Raw genomic sequence first — 14109 nt, 5'->3', positions numbered from 1 at the left:
GTGTACTGGGTTTGTAACAAAAAATGCTTGGAAAATCGCTCTGATCTAGTGGTTTTCAGATTGATTTTCCACATTCCTGTACTTAACATTGAGGCTGAATCGCCTCACAAATCAGCCTTTTTCCACTGCACAGCTGAATTGCAAAATCGCAAGTGATTTTTAAATTACTAGAGTTGCTACTTTATCATAGAAATCATGAGAAGTATTTCCCACTATAATGATTCTATTTGTAAATCACAAATCGCTTTCTGGAGCGATTAAAAGGGATGATGCAATGCAATCGAATTACAAAATTAATGAAAAAACGCTGGCGTTTTGTGATTGCGATTGCTAGTGGAAAAGGGCCCAATGCTGCAGGACCCATGTTTGCGTTTGGCAAAAAAATCACATCGCTCTGGTGTGCTCCATCCCATTCAGATACATTAGCCAAGAACTTTTTAAAGCGCTAGCGTTTCTAAAAGCACTCAGAAACGCTCTTGGTGTGCCCACACAAAGACTTGGATAAAGAAGGACTGCAATAGGAAGGGCAATATACCTATTACTCAGTGCTTGGCATACGGCCGACCGCATCAGAAACTGGCTGGTATTGTTTAGCTTCCTGAAACAACTAAGCAAAAATGTCAATAAAGCAGTAGGAACTGATTCTGCATAATCCATACATGGTCAGGTGACAGTTGATCATCTTTGGACCACTCCAGTGAAAAAAAAAGTAATCAGTTAAAATCTGACAGAACCCGACAGGTTTTGGACTAGTCCATCTCTTCATGAGGGTTTTGTGGCCATGACATCACACTGTGGGAGGGGTTTCACCACCAGCCATACAGATCCTCCTGATGATCTATTCGAGAAAAGGTAAAGATTTCTCATAGTAAAGGGGGTATCAGCTACTGATTGGGATGAAGTTCAATGCTTGGCTAAAGTTCCTCTTGAACAGAACAGCTTACTTTTTTTTTTTTTTTTTTTTTTTTTGCTGGAGTGGTCCTTTAAAGGGAACCTGAAGCAAGAGGTATATGGAGGCTGCCATACTTATTTCCTTTTAAACAATACCAGTTGCCTGGCAGCCCAGCTGATCTATTCGGCTGCAGTAGTGTCTGATTACATCAGAAACAAGCATGCAGCTAATCTTGTCAGATCTGACAACAATGTCGGAAACATCTGATCTGCAAATGCTTCATCGGGGTCCAAGGCTTAAAGTATTAGAGGATCAGCAAGACAGCCCTGTAATTGGTATTGCTTAAAAGGAAATAAATATGGCAGCCTCCATACCCCTCCGTTCAGTTGTCCTTTAACTGCTTACTTTTCTCGCTGGAGTGGTCCTTTAACTAGCTCTCACATTGGCAATAGTATTGGATCTCAGGAACGACTGAATCTTGACATCCAGAATATGGTAATGCCAGACCTCTATAAGTGAATATATATATATATATATATATATATATATATATATATATATATATATATATATATATATATATATACACACACACACATATATATATACACATACACTTATTCCAGAGCTGGATGCAACATTCCCATTACTTTGCAAGCACATGTCCATGTCCCATTCATTGTAACTGCAGAGATAACAGCAGAGCCCTTGCATGCATTTCCCCTGTGTCCAGCTGTACTCCATATTCAGGAGATGAAGGATGAGGCTCAGTTGCTATGCAGGACCATGAATCCAGTTATGCAGTGTGCTCAGCATAGCCAGGACATCCATGCCAGCTCCAGTGCCAGGGCGTATCTGTGACTCCAGTCCTGCTCTGGGATGCCAGCTCCTTCCCATGATACTGTGCCCACCAGTGCCAGTCCATATCCCGGATGCAGAGTGTCCTCCATGCCAGTCTGTCAGATGGTAAGTCCTGTCTGCCAGGCTGAGTGCCATGCTGAGTGTGCCAGTTGTGCCAGTTGCCGCTGTCAGAGCCGAATCACATCCTAGCAGTCATCTGACAGCGCTTCCCAGAAACACGATCCCCTTTGGAACGCTGCGCCGTTCTACCTGTTCAGGCAGCCAATCAGCGCTCAGCGGGGCGTCCCGCCCCCCCAGCGGGGGAAGCCAGCAGCCAATCAGCATCGCCTCAGCACCTAAACCTTCCTCTCAATCACAGCCAAGCTCAAAAAGCGAGAAAAGCCGACTAAACCCGTTTGTGCGCCCGGGCTCGCAATACCCAGGAGACAGATCTGTCCCAACTAGAAAGTCCAGTTCCGCCGACACGGCCGACATGACACAAGACTACGACAAGTAAGTGATCCGCGGCCAGCAGCGACAGGTGTGTGTCCGGCGTGCTGCCCCACGCCCGGTGTCCGCTGCTGCATCGCCGGGGAGAGCAGCTCACATATGTGCTGGTGCTGCTGCTGAACCTCACTGGGGGGCTGAGTGTAGGAGATCACTACTTACATACAGGTGCACCTGCTCATCTATCTATCTATCTATCTATCTATCTATCTATCTATCTATCTATCTATCTATCTATCCCCATTAATGGTACTATTCTTTTCTTTTTCATCAGATGTGATGTTTAGACACACTTTTTATGATCAAAAATTGATGTTAATTGATTATGTGGTCGATTGGAACAGAAAATGTAATCGACCAAGTTGTATTTTTTACGATCGTATCTGAAGAGAGAAAATACCCTAATTGGCCAGTTTATGGAAACAATCGATAATTACATTCTGATTACTTATGAGTATGTGGAAAGATCGCCTTTGATAAAAAAAAATGTACTGTTAATGGGCACTTTAAAACTGTCCTCCTTTTCACATCTGTACAATTTTCCTCCTCAGCACCATAGCAACAGAAATGGTACTAAAAAGTTGTAAGAAAAGTTTTTTTGTGAATTTGGGATACGTTCTTTTTGAGGGCTTGTTTGTTTGTTTGGTGGAAGTTGAGAAGGGAATTTTATTGAGAAATAATAAAATATAAATAAATCTGTGAGTTGTGAGAAAAATCAAGCGAAGAGTTTATTGAATCAGTTCAAGCGTAGGACCTTTTTGTGTATTGAAGCATTGATGATTTCATATTTTGCTTGGCACACTCCTGAAACCGCCAGCATTGTGTAATCGGTTCTGGTTGAGGCACAGTGTAGTCCCTTCAGCACTTGCAGTCATTCTGGATGGGAGATTGTGGCTGTGACACATGGGATGTGTTGTGCCCTGTTGTGTTCGATTCATGGGATTACCGTAGTGGAATTTGATTATTTGCACTGTTGTGGGAGGTCACTTTTTTTTATTTGTTCCTATAACTTTTTTTACTATTCATTTCTGTGCTTAAGTTTGTCTTTTTAATGTTTACGGAGGTTTAAAGTGTCTCTAAAGACGCCCACACACTCCAGACAACTGCACTAAACCTGTCAGAGGTGTGCTGTATTTTTTTATTTCACAAAGGGTGTGTAAACGTATGTCTATTTATTTTCCTACAAAACACGTTGCTGAACATACACTAGGTACTGACGCTGAAGTGTGCTCTTAATTTGCCGGGTGTGTGTATGTGGGGGTGTTTGTTAGCGCCTTTTATTTATCTAGGGTGCTCCGCTATACATTTTTTCATTTTTGTATAAACTTTATTTAAAAGGACCTATTTATATTAGAATCTGGATACATATATATTTGTACATAAATCAGTTTCCATTGTGAAGCAAGAAGACAGTTGAAGGTGGATGAAATCTGAGACTTGCAAGGCGTTGGTCATAGTGAAAAGAATTGTACTTGAACAATTAGTGTCTGCCATCAGTTCGCAGTCCCCCAAATCCTTAGAAACTGAAACAAACACAAGCAGGGAATTTTATGGGTCTCATTTAGCTATGAGCTTGCTTGCTCTATAGTGAGTCTAGTCTTGGCTCTTACACAAGGAAGTTCCCCTTTCCACCTTGCTGTGACCCACTGTGGCCAAAAGTCAGCGCTTTATTAAATTCAGCCACAGCTACACCTACACGCCTTTATAAAGGCTTTGCTACTCCCTGCCCATTAGTGACTCAGTCCTTGGGGTGGATGTCATTTTAAGCAGCTTGCATGAAACCTAATAATAAACCGCGCACTTTGTAGTGATGATGACTTTAAGTGGTTGTAAAACGCTCAGACGCCGGTTTGTGGGTAACTGTAATAAATTTTAGCAGCACAGGTAATACAAAGCCTGTCTATTAGTGGTCACTTGTGGCTTCTCACTACTTACTTTAGAGTGGATAGAGATGCTAACGTTCTGATAGTGCCTGGGCGATGCAGAAGTGTTAAGAGAGTAGCACTCAGAATCAAAGTTTTACAATTAAAAATAATATAACCTATAAAGGTGCTTATTAATGATACCATTTTTAGCGATCACTTTTTTTGATTAAATCATTCACATCAAATTGTATATAACTAGATGGACCCAATTGAGCATTATTGATAATTTTCTGGAAGAACTGTTTGACCAGCATGGCAGATCTTTTTAGGCCCACTAGGGCCGGTTCGCACTCGGAAACTCATTCGCCTAGTAACTACACTGTGCAAATTTTCAGAATTTGCATTTTGCGATTCCCATTTGGGGCAGTGAGAATGGAAATGCAATCATGGCTGAAATGCTGCATGCAGTGCGTTTGTGATTTTACACAAATCGCGAATGCTGTAGTGAGAATGGTCCCATGGGGATACATTGTACACTGTTCTTTGCTCATTGCCAGCGATCAGCAAAGCGACAACACACTGTAGAAAAGTTTTTTTTTTTTTTGTATGTATGTTTTTCTGCCCCAGCCTTGACAAAGGGGACCGGATAGGCCCCGAAATGCACGTGTGTACGGTCAGATGTATGTGTGTGATGGGACAATAAACTTGAACTGTTCCATACTGAAATCTGTGTGCAGATCCTTCCTGCGGGTATAAGGAAATAAATAATTTAGCCTCCATATCCCTCTCAGTTCAGGTGGTGTTCAACTATAGAATCATTTATAAGAACATAAGAGAAGTACGGTACTAAAAATAAAAATGTAACTTTTGTGAAATGGAGACCACTTATTTAAGTACTTTATCACTTATTACTGAAGTTGTTACTGTTTTATATAAGCAAGAAAAAAAACGTGAAGCATAAATATAAATGTAGGCAAAATAAATAGTAAAATGGTTCCGGACATATCAGAGGTTCCAGTTACAGCATAGTGGTAATATTTCAGGCACTTCTTCAATGATCTATGCCAGGGGTCCCCAAACTTTTTCGGTTAAGGGTCGGGTCAACATACTACAGACTGCTGGGGGGCCGGAACATACATAAAATGATGTTACATTACATTGGATCTAGGTATTGATTCCCCCAATCATGCCCGGAGGAGAACTCCCAGCAGCAGCCATTCAGTCATGTGGCCCCCGAAGAATGTCTTTGTGCACCAGACAGTGAAGCATTCCCAGGTGACAACCTGCTGTCTAGTTGGCCAGCAGTGTCATCTGACGCAGAATTGGATTGGAAGCCAGCGAATGACTGCTTGCTGGCTCCTACAATATGTGGATGGGTGACACTAGCACTGCTATTCTATATGCGGGACGCCAATATTTAAAGGTGCAGTGGGTCACCTCTATAAAATATACAATTTGTGTTTGGGGGCCAGTGAAAAAGCCTTGGGGGCTGCATTCGGCCCACGGGCCATAGTTTGAGGACCACTGATCAATGCAAATACCTCCAACTGTCAACCACTCAATGATGCATGAAGTGATGGCTGCAGAATGCAGCCTTTCTTGTCAGTGCTCCGGCCCACTCCAGACATCAAGGGGACATATGAGGAAGGGGCACATCATAAGTGGGTGGAGATTTCACTGGTCAGAATAACCCTCCCTACATCTGTCAATCACTGAGACAGCTAAACTGTCTCAACTGTCACCCCCTGAGGCTGTACCCGGCATTGCGGCCAAAAAGAGCGGACTGTGCAGGTTAACCATTCTTTTTCTTTTTTTAGCGACAATCATAGCAATGACCCCGGAAGGGTTATCAGGAGTTCAGCGTTAATTCATAATTGAGAATGATCAATTAGCTGCAAATAATTTCATGTAAATTACTGGTACATGCAGCTTGAAATTGGACCAATTAGAATGACTTCCTTTCAATTTTTATTGGTCCATAATAATTACATTACATTTGAATGCAAGCAGAAATTACTTGCGTCTCATTTATTTCCTTTTAAACAATGCAGATTGCCCGGCTGTCCTGCTGATCCTCTGCTTCTAATAGTTTTAGCCATAGACCCTGAACAGGCATGCAGATCAGATGTTTGAATGGATGTACAGCACGCTTGTTTCCGGTGTGTGATTCACACACTACTGATGCCAGGAAGATCAGCAGGACGGCCGGGCAACTGGTTTAAAAGGAAATCAGTATGGCAGCCTCCATATTCCTCAGTTCAAGTGGATACATAAATGAATAGCTACATAATAATAATAATAATAATAATAATAAAAAAAATAATAATAACCATACAAAAAAAATAAAATAATATTAATAATGGCGATTAATAAATAATCATCAGTCTGACACCTGATTTAGAGAAATAGTTGAATAACTGTGTATTTACATTGAGTATTAATGATATAATTTTTATAGACCCCACACACGCGTAAGCATGAAATCACCGCCGGGAGACTTGGGCTCAGGATACAGCCAATATACAGCTTATCCTGCTGCTGCACAAGTCCTGATGGTGGTAATTACTATTCCCCCTCCAGGTCCATGTGGATGGTGGGGAATGATGTATTTCGGCTTCCAGCTATTGCTGGTGCTTGAATTACAGTGTTTTAAAAGGAACTTCAGCTCTGTCTTCTGACGGCGCCTATTACGGTCAGTGGTGGTGCCGGTTGCGCCCAAATCTCCTGCGCTGTATTAAATGTGTTATACACACTACACACACTACACACACACGTACACTATTCTGGCTGTTGAACTACCCATTGCCGTTCACTAAGTGCCTTTAAAAATAAAACTCTGAGAACCCCCTGTGAGGAGATGGGCTACTCCAACACCTGTCAGATTGTACTGCCTACTGTAAGTGACTGCAACATAAGAGACCTAATTTATAGCTCATTTTACTCTGGGAGAAATGTACTTATTTATGTTTTTTCATTTGTTAAAAACACACATTTTTAAAATGTTTCACAATAGTGGTCCTTTAAATACTCAATCCAGTCACAGTACGTGATCAGTCCGACTGCTGTTGTCTCTGCTCTTCTTCGCCATTTAAAGAGAACCTGTAACAAAAAAAAGTTCCCCTGGGGGGTACTCACCTTGGGAGGGGGAAGCCTCAGGGTCCCAAAGGGGCTTTCCCTGTAGCTGCAGGCAGTCCAGCGCTGGCTCCCCTGAAGTGTCCCGGAATCCTCCCTCGACAAGCCTGCTAAGTGCTGATTTATTTACCTTTCTCGGCTCCAGCGGGGGCTCTGTTGCGGCTCTCCGCACGGAGATAGGCGAAAATAACGATCTCCGTCGGGTCTGCGCAGGCGCAGTAGAGTGGCCTGACAGCGATCGGCTATTTCTGCCTATATCCGTGTGGAGAGCCGATGCTGCGCTGGAGCCCGGGTGGTAAATATTTACGTCGGCGCCATTCCGGGAGGATTTTTGCTGCCGCCGTGGGACCGAGGAGGACTGGGGACGCCTCAATAGGATCCTGAGGCTTCCCCCACCCGAGGTGAGTTTTTAAAGTTACAGGTTTTCTTTAAAGCAAGAATATACAACTGAAATGCTGGTATAAGACGTTCGTGAATGGGTCAGTTAAAAAAAAAAAAAAAAAAAAAATTGCCTGTGCATTGAATTGGCTGTTTGAAATGAACATTAACTGAACATGTTGTTAGTAAATTGCCCCCAGAGATAATTTCTTCACATCCTGAAGTAACATAAAGTATCTTGTTGCTTATTCAGTTGGTTTGCCCTTTAATTTTCTCAACCTACAAGTGCTGTGTGTGGGAAAGGCGTCTCTGCCAAACTATAGCTTGACTTCAGCTCTTCAAATGATCGTTCTGGCTTCGTTTGCAGCTTTTAAGACAGCAGATTACCTCCAAGGCATTTCTGTATTTCAACTGAATGTTCCAGTGGGAGGGTGCAGTACATAAACACCTGTTCCTGCAGCACTACAGCAGCCTGTCCAGAGAAACTTTGCTACAAGTTAGTGACTAGGTTTCAGCAACCAGTTATACCCTGGAAGACAGTCTACTCTGAGGCCTGGAACCCACTAGAACTTTTTTTGGAGTGCTTTCAATCGCTAGTGATTTCCCTAAAGGCTCTGCCAATGTAAATGGATGGGACAGATTCCACTACAGCGATTTGTGATTAAGGAAATCTAAATCGCAGGACATGCAGCATTTTGGGAGTGTTTCCAAGCTAATGAATTGCATTGGAGCAGGGAAATTGCTCCCAAAATTGCTTGCAAAATGCTATCACAAATCCAGGGCTGTGGAGTCAGTACAAAAATCTTCCGACTCCAACTCTGACTCCTCAGTTTCTGAAACCACGACTCCGACTCCGGGTATCCAAAATTGCTCAGACTCCGATTCCTCGACTCCGACTCTTTAGTCTAATACTTAACAGGGCTGTGGATTTTGTACAAAAATAATGCGACTCCGACTCCTCAGTTTCTGAAACCACGACTCCGACTCCGGTGCCCAAAATTGCCCCGACTCCTCGACTCCAACTCCACAGCCCTGCACAAATCGCTAGCGATAGCGTTTTGCGCTTTCTAGTGGGTTCCAGGCCTGACAGTGTCTCAGCCAGTAGTGCCACTATGCCCTGGAAGATAATATAGTATTATTAAGGTGTTGGACTGGCCCATCACTTCATGGGGGATTCTCAGGGTTTTCTTTATTTCAAAAGTTCTTAGTGAATGGCAGTTGCTCAGTCCAACTGCCAAAAGTGTGTGTGTGTGTGTGTGTGTGTGTGTGTGGTGGGCATCATCTTTGCATAGATCGTTTCTAGGGACTGCTTTTGTGAAGGACAAATTTAAATCCTGTGAATCCCCCATGAAGAGATGGACGAGTCAAAAACATGTTGGTTCTGCCAGATTTCTACAAACTACTGCAAGTGACAGAAAACATAGTAGAAAAGTAACTTGTATCTCATTTTACTTTATTTTATTATACTTTTATTATTTTATTTAGAAACATTCATTTTTTTTTTTTTTTATTTTGTATTTGTTTACAATTTCTCACGATAGTGGTCCTAAGTGCTTAATTTTGATCTGCATTAATTTTCTCATTTGTGCTGTTAATCTTGAGCGGCGGTGAAGAGCAACTGTGTAGATTTTGGATTTTATCCATGTACCGTCGGCATTAACGTAGCTTTTCACAAATATTTGTTTTGAAGGGCTCCATATAGCACAGAGTTCCAGCTAAAAAAAAAAACATGACTTGACATGGTTTAGAGAGATTTGTTCCAGTTTTCGTTCCTGTTGGAGCTGCGGCTGGGAGGGTCAGTTTCCTACTGTCAGGTGACTAGTATTTAGTAATTCTCCGGGTAGCCTCATTAGTCTAAAATGACAGCTTAAAGAGCAATATTACAAAGTTGGCTTTAGATGTGCTACAGGGAGTCTAACCTGAGGAGGATACAGAATGTGCCCTTGTGCCAACTTCCTTTTCCATTTCTCCTTGGTGGAGTCTTGTGCTGATTCTCTGCCTATTGTCATTTGTCTTAAAGGACAACTGAAGTGAGAAGAATGTGGAGGTGGTCATAGGTATCTCCTTTTAAGCAATACCGGTTACCTGGCTATCCTGCTGTTCCTCTGCCTCTGATACTTTCAACCATAGACCGTGAACAAGCATGCAGCAGATCAGGTGTTTCTGACATTGTCAAATCTGACAAGATTAGCTGTATGCTTGTTGCTGGTGTGATTCAGACACTACTGTGGCCAAATAGATCACAGGGCTGCCAGGCAACCGGTATTGTTTAAGAGGATATAAAAATGGCAGCCTCCGTATTCTTTTCACTTCAGGTGGACTTTAAAGAGAATCTGTATTGTTAAAATCGCACAAAAGTAAACATACCAGTGCGTTAGGGGACATCTCCTATTACCCTCTGTCACAATTTCGCCGCTCCTCGAAGCATTAAAAGTGGTTAAAAACAGTTTTAAAAAGTTTTTTTATAAACAAACAAAATGGCCACCAAAACAGGAAGTAGGTTGATGTACAGTATGTCCACACATAGAAAATACATTCATACACAAGCAGGCTGTATACAGCATTCCTTTTGAATCTCAAGAGATCATTTGTGTGTTTCTTTCCCCCTGCATCTCTCATGCACTGAAGTTTCAGGCTGCTCGTTTCTTCCTGCAAACAGCTTTGCCCTTGTTTGTAATTCCTCAGTATGTGAAAGCCCAGCCAGCTCAGAGGATGATTTATCCAGCTTGTAAAAGATAAGAGAGAAGTGAGAAGCTGCCCTAATCTAAATAATACACAGGCAGTGTGCATAGAGGGACCTGGAAGGGGGAGTTCATATCAGAACCACAACACTGAAGAACTTGGCAGCCTTCCAGACACAGGCCGACAAGTCTGACAGGGGAAAGATACATTGATTTATTACAGAGACTGTGATAGTAGAAAGTGCTGCAGTAAGCCAGAACACATTAGAATAGCTTTTGGAACTTGTAGGATGATAAAAAACAGGATGCAATTTTTGTTACGGAGTTTCTTTAAGTCTGCTGGCTGCATTCTCCATGCAGGTGGACATCCAAAACTACTGGAGTCACAATATCAGCATGGCGGCTAACCAGGCATTAATAATAAAAAATTAAAATTAAAAAAAAATTATATGAAGTTGGCAGTCTAAGTAACTAGTGATGGTTAAGATGTGTATAATTTCAAGTTAATGCAGGATTATGCAAGTTCTAATTTCAAATGTATGCGGCTTTAAAATGGGCCAATCAAATTCTACCGTGCTGTGAGTTGATGGGTCTGTATTCAGTTTACATCTTAGTAGAATTATTTGAATTTCAACACTGCTCAAAAGTAACTCGGGGACTTGGAAGAGAAGCTGCCTCCAATAGCGTAGCTTAGGAGCTCTGGGCCCCGCTGTGAGTTTTACATTGGGCCCCTCAAGGGCTCTGTACATAACAAGTGATGTGCCCAAGCCCTCCAAGGACATCTGTAGTGTCAGAGAAGGCCCTGACACACCAATTGGCGTTTTGCAGGTGTTTTTTTTGTTGTTGTTGTTGTTGTTTTTTGTTTTTTTTTTTTAAAGCCTCCATTGACTTACTTTAAAAATCACGTGTTTTTTTTTTTTTTTTTTTTTTTTTTGAAGCATCTCGATCACAACAATTTTGCCACAATTTTATGTGAGTCAATGGAAGCGTTTTTTGAATGAAATCGACCCCCACAATGCTATTTGGTTGTGTCAGGGCCCAGAGATGTAGGATGGGGAGGAGAACAGTCTATTAATGGTCACAACCAGGGTTTTGGAGTCAGTACAAAAATCATCCAACTCCGACTCCTCAGTTTATGAAACCTCCAACTCCGACTCCAGGTACCCAAAATAGCTCTGACTCCTCGACTCGACTCCTTAGGCTTATACTTTTCCAGGGCTGTGGATTTTGTGCAAAAATCATCCGACTCCTCAATTTATGATACCTCCTCCAACTCCGACTCCAGGTACCCAAAATTACTCAGACTCCACAGCCCTGGTTACAACGAATCAAAGCATATATAAAGGTGAACATTACCAGCATAGCAACAATAAAGGGCTAATAAAATGGTTGAAGGAGGGCCCCTCTGGTCCAGGGGCCCTGGTGCGGTCGCATCCTCTGCACCCCCTATTGCTTCCTTGAGTGATTTCTCACATAAGTATTTCATTTCATGACGGATTCCTCTCGCAGAGGTCCTGTGAGATTATTTTATTACCTATAATGCTGAAGTAACTGCAGAAGAGTGTGTGAAATTCCCTTCTATTGTGCTGCTAAAAATGGAGATTTCAGGAGCAGAAATCCATTACGTCAGCAAAGCCTGGGGTCACTTCTGGCAAACACAAGCATTAAGCCCTTGCAGTGTTATAGTGGGATCACCTTCCCTTACATGTAAGCTATACCCTGGGCTTTATTTAGGCTGTATTCAATAGATATTGGATTGCATTGCAGTTGTAGTCCCAGAGAAGGAATGTCCCAGATACAGGCTGGGAAGACAGACGTATTCCAGTGTATGCTAAGGGCCCTTCTCCACTATGAAAGTCAGGTGTTTCTGACTGAAGTCTGACTGGGTTTGCTACATGCTTGCTTTAGGTGTGTGACTCTGAAGCTACTGCAGCCAAAGAGATCAGCAGCGCTGCCAGGCAACTGGTATTGTTGTAATAGGAAATAAGTATGGCACCCACCATATCCATCTCACTTCAGGTGTACGTTAAACATTCTATGTTTAGTGACTTACCACTAGTATTGCGTGCAATGTGTCTGTTGGTCTAAATGTGTGCCGGGGGTGCGCTTTTCTTCACATTACGTTCTGTTCACATTACACGCATTGCCGTCCATATTTCAGACACGCTTGAACATCAGAAGTGCATAGACTGCACTGTCTGTTCACGCTGCATGCGTTCCGTACCAGTGTTGTGCGCGAACACATGCTGCACGCATTTTTTGCCAAAATGTGCGGATCAGCCATGCAAAGCATGCAAAAGCAGATGGCGTACGATCACACGCATTGCGGTCCGACCGCACAGCCATCGCCGTCTGATGATGTGAACGAGGCCTCAGGCCCGGTTCACACTGGCAGAAGAAAAAGTCTGTTTGCGGATCCTAACAGAACGGATGCGAACAGATCCAGTGTTAGCCTATGGATCACCGTTCACATTGGTCTGTCAGAACAGATCCATTCAGCACAGTCCGCTGAACGGACTGCAAATTTGGTTTTGCTGCAAATTTTCCGGACCACTGAGCCCAGCAGAGCGGAAGCTGAAGCGCTGCATTGGGGGCAGTGAGAAACGGATGGGGAACTTTGGTGGACATGGGGAAACGGAACAGAAGCAGCTGAATGGCAACAGTGTGAAAACGTATCCGATCGACAGGTAATCAGATCTGTTTTCACAGATCCGTTTGCCACTTAATTGCCAGTGTGAACCGGGCCTCATTCATTCAAGTGTTTTTTTTGTTCTGGCTGAATTCAGAAACTAGACTGGGATTTGCAGCTAAAGTGAATATCCATCGATCTGTATTTGTGACCTGGAAGAGCATTGCTATTTTCTCTGGACCATGCTAGTGTCCTGTGTCAGCTTCCCCTGCAGTGTTTCCTGGACAAGCTTTATGACTGGCCTGGAGTTGCTGTTTAATGTTCTGCCCTGTTTGGCGCAGATTATCCAATGCTGATGGGAGATAGAGGTCCAGTGTGGATTGTGTATTAATTCCACTATCAGGGTCCTGTATCTTTCAGCTGCCTGACTTTTACTGCAGGGGCCTGCGCTATGTATTTGATGTGCAAATGAGCATGAAACCAATCACTCTGGTCGCTGAGCACAGTGCAGACTGGTCACAATACGATTTATACTGATAATCAGGCTTTTATATTGGTGAGTGCTACGGCACAACAGCACTGCATTGTTGGCTGTTTAGTATAAACAAGCTCTATTCGTTGCTTGGGGAAACTCTGAGTGGGAGGCACCCCGCTCCATAATGAAGCCAGTTTCTGCTGTCATTGTTTTTTCACCCCCTGAAACCCCTGAAACTATTGGCCCAAAAACCATTCAGGTTACTGTTGGCAGATTCTATATAGATCTCTTGCATATGTATGGAAATATCGCTGCACCTCCTTCCTTGGCCCAGAAGCACACTATACATGCCTTATTTAGGGTTGGAGAGTTTTAGGGGTTCAGCAATGCTGGCCCGGATTTTATTTGCCCACCTAAGTGTCAAATTCCCAATCGTGGATAATTGCAGAGCTTTGCTGCAGTTTAGGCGCAGGTTGTGGCTCTCATCTAGGGCGTTTTCTGACTTTTTTCAAGATTGCCCACAAAACGCTTGTGCAATGAATCTCTGAGAAGGTTCATATCGGCGTGTTTTGTCTGCTTTGCGCTCCGCAAAGCAGTGCCTGTACAATTTATTTATTTTGGAGTGATTTCGGTCTAAAGGAAGGTATAGGATGAGCACTAAACGTTTACAAAATTGCTTTGTGCAGCGATTTGCGTTCGCAATTTTTAAG

General features: G+C 42.9%; 1 protein-coding gene across 3 annotated transcripts in view; it reads left to right on the top strand.

The window, feature by feature from the left end:
- The first annotated feature begins 2109 nt into the window (after window positions 1–2109).
- Window positions 2110–14109, top strand: part of GRHL1 (grainyhead like transcription factor 1) — a 67146-nt gene continuing 55146 nt past the window's right edge. For 2 of the 3 annotated variants that reach the window (XM_068280312.1, XM_068280311.1), the window contains exon 1: window positions 2110–2245. In XM_068280312.1, coding sequence (XP_068136413.1) covers window positions 2226–2245 — 20 coding nt within the window. In that variant the 5' untranslated portion in view covers window positions 2110–2225. Of the gene's footprint in view, window positions 2246–2342; window positions 2408–14109 lie in introns of those variants that run through there. The other variant, XM_068280313.1, reaches the window with a different exon arrangement.

This window comes from Hyperolius riggenbachi, chromosome 4 (genome assembly GCF_040937935.1).
Source record: "Hyperolius riggenbachi isolate aHypRig1 chromosome 4, aHypRig1.pri, whole genome shotgun sequence".
In the NCBI taxonomy this organism is placed as follows: Eukaryota; Metazoa; Chordata; class Amphibia; order Anura; family Hyperoliidae; genus Hyperolius; species Hyperolius riggenbachi.
Note: the sequence above shows the minus strand (reverse complement) of the source record. Positions and strands in the feature narration are given on the sequence as shown.